At 33.2% G+C, this 3,343-nt stretch overlaps 1 protein-coding gene across 1 annotated transcript; it reads right to left on the bottom strand.

The window, feature by feature from the left end:
* Positions 1–498: 498 nt before the first annotated feature.
* Positions 499–1,247, bottom strand: LOC108560208 (larval cuticle protein A2B-like). Its single transcript, XM_017917664.1, has 2 exons — positions 1,171–1,247; positions 499–1,113 (listed from the first exon to the last, which is right to left on the bottom strand). The coding sequence occupies exons 1-2, from the start codon at positions 1,180–1,182 to the stop codon at positions 499–501; spliced, it is 627 nt and encodes a 208-aa protein (XP_017773153.1). The 5' UTR covers positions 1,183–1,247.
* Between the last annotated feature and the right edge of the window lie 2,096 nt (positions 1,248–3,343).

A 3,343-nucleotide genomic window follows, 5' to 3' on the forward strand; every position in this document is an offset into this window, starting at 1 on the left:
TGGCTATTACGTCATTTTATACTATAGGTTCTCTTTTGTATTTGACTTCAACGTCGAATTCATTTTGGGCATCGAAATAATCTATTTTAATGTTCAAATTATTAATTAAGCGAAATGAAATAATTTGTCTATTGAATTATTCATGATTGAAGTAAAAAAAGTCATTAACTAATTAAAAAATTTACAACTATTTTTAGAAAATAAATTATATCCATATTAGAAAACCATAAAATTTCAAGTTATATATAACGTTATATTAAAAAAACTCTTACTTGTAGTATAAATAGCAAATTACCATAAATATACTTTCAATAATTATATATATTTCAGATACTCCATTCTAGAATTAGTTGATAGCAGAGAATAAATGATTATGTTAAATTTGTAGACACAAAATAATATTATCATTCTGTATGGATAAAGTGAACCTTAATAAAACAACTTTTTTGTTAAATTTAAATCTCTTACTTTAATAAATAATTTCAACAATGTAATTCTTTAATGATGGTATGCTTTGTATACTGGGGCAGCAGCAACGATTGTCTTGGCTACAACAGCTTTTTGGACGATTGGCTCTCCTTTGTATTCTACTTCAGCGTTGAATCCGTTGTGGGCGTCAGCGGTGTAGTGGACGGTACGGGTGACGCCATCAGGTTGGACCAAGGTGTAGTATCCCTTGACAACATCTCCATCACGTTCTTCGTGTTGGTTCTTGACATCACCGGTGTGGGCATCTTGGACTCCGTATTGGTAAGAGTATTCTGGATGGGTATCTGGGTATACTTCTTGGTGGACAGATTTGACGATTGGGGCGGCATAATGAGCTACTGGGGCAACAGCCTTGACATCAGCTGGAACATGGTGGTAAGCAGCGACTGGAGCGGCGTGGTAAGCAGCAACTGGGGCGGCGTAGTGAGCTACTGGGACGACGGCCTTAACTACGGCTGGAGCATGGTGGTAAGCGGCAATTGGGGCGGCGTAGTGTCCAGCTACTGGGGCAGAAGCGTAGTGAGTTACTGGTGCATCGCTGAGGGAGGAGTAGGAAGTGGCATGATGTCCAACACCAATAACTCCAGCTTGAGCACAAGCTACCAAAGCAGAAACAGCCAAAATCTAAAATAAATTTATAATTATTGTATAATTTAATAATAATATTCATTGATAAACTACCTTAGCGAACATGTTGTATGTGTGTGATACAATTCGATACTGTTTGATGAAAATGATCTCACTTTTATATTAATCCTTACTACTCCGATTGCGAAGAATATATTACGTAATGTCACACAAATTAGAAATTTGTGATTTGAACTTGAAGCAATCTAATTTGCTACATATTTTAATACATTTGCGGCAGAATTTTTGTGCATAATCTATAAGAAATACATATTGTGAATTTGTTTATATATTTTTTTTTAACGACTGTGTTAAAATCTCCTAATAAAAAAATTAATGCACTGTTTCAGTTGGATATTTTTAAGTCAGTCAAATTTAAATAACTAAAAAATTGAAATATATTAATATAATTATAAAAAATTATCAACTGTTACAAAGGGTTATTGATAATGCGTCTTTCCGACCAAAATATATTTAATTTTTTCGTTAGTCCTTTGGCCAGCCTATTAGTATATATATTTGTATTGTATGTTAAAATTTATTTATGTATAAATTGTACTTTTTTTTCTCTTCTTCTTATGTATTGATGTTTGGCCAATAAATTATTATTATTATTTTTATATTTAATTTATAAAGAAGTACAGAGAAATAACAATGCTTATTACGAAATATAAAACAATAATATTGTCCTATATCCAATTGACGGTTGATATATTTTAAATTTACACTTACATAATAAATTGATAGATTCACATAAATTAGTTCATATAAAAGCGAGATAAAATTTATCGAACAGTACCACAAATTCTAATTATTATTATTTATAGATTTTGGCTATATCCGCTTTGGTAGCTTGCGCTCAAGCTGGAGTTTTCGAGCTTGGACATGGTCACCATGCCAGTTCTTACTCTTCCCTCAGTGGTGCTCCAGTAGCCCACTACTCTGCCGCTCCAGTAGCTGCTCACTACACCGCCCCAATCACCGCATACCACACTGCACCAACTGTTGTTAAGACTGTCGCCCCAGTAGCCGCTTACCACGCCGCTCCAGTTGTTGCTTACCATTCCGCCCCAGCTGGCTTCAAGGCTGTCGCCAAAGTAGCCCACTACGCTGCCCCAATCGTTAAGGCCGTCCACCAAGAAGTATACCCAGACACACACCCACATACATACTCTTACCAATACGGAGTACCAAGACGCTGTAACCGGTGATGTCAAGAACCAACAGAAGAACGTGACGGAGATGTTGTCAAGGGATACTACACCTTGGTCCAACCTGATGGTGTCACCCGTACCGTCCACTACACCGCTGACTCCCACAACGGTTTCAACGCTGAAGTAGAATACAAAGGAGAACCATATGTACAAAAGCCGTAGTAGCCAAGACCATTGTTGCCGCTGCCCCAGTATACAAAGCCTACCACCATTAAGAAAATGTCATTGTTGATATTATTTATTGAATTATAAAACATATATTTGAAAACTAAAAAAAAATAGTTTTAATTAAAACAAACTGACTAAATTAATGATGACCGATTGATTACATTCACGTAAATAAGCAAAAAATAACTATGCTTCAACATAATTATCATGGATATGCTTTCCTCGAAATTTTAAAATTCTTCTGAAATTATAAAACCAATTCTGAACCATTTTTCAATCATTTTTTAATTTTATTTCAATGGTTTCCTCGTTCCATATAAAGTTTAATTTAATATGATTTACAAATCATACTATCATCTTATAGCTTAAAATTGGCAAACATAGATGCATTTGTCCAAGCCTTTATTTCCATAAGAACCATTCAAGAGTTTTTTGTATATTGTTTTTTAATTTTCTGATAATTCATATTATATTAACATCGATTACATTACTTTTTCACATTTTATTATAAATAAACATTTCTCATAGATTACAATGCTATATATGACCAATGTCGATAAACCTCTGGCTAAATGAATTTATTACTTATATACAAGGCAGAAAGAACTCTGCTACTATCCCTTTGCAGCAGTTTACTTTTAGTTTTTTCTTTTATTATAGAATGGAAATACTAAATAATATAAAGTAAAACAAAAAGTAACATTGATTGTATCTATAACCCCTGGTTTTATACCCAATCTATAAAGCAATAGATGAAATTGGCAGAATTATAATAAGTTTAAGTAACTAATTCTGTAAAAATCGTATTACTTATAGAACTTATTTTTAATTTGATAAATTAAAAA

This window comes from Nicrophorus vespilloides, unplaced genomic scaffold (genome assembly GCF_001412225.1).
Source record: "Nicrophorus vespilloides isolate i.1.1-1 unplaced genomic scaffold, Nicve_v1.0, whole genome shotgun sequence".
Taxonomy (NCBI): Eukaryota; Metazoa; Arthropoda; class Insecta; order Coleoptera; family Silphidae; genus Nicrophorus; species Nicrophorus vespilloides.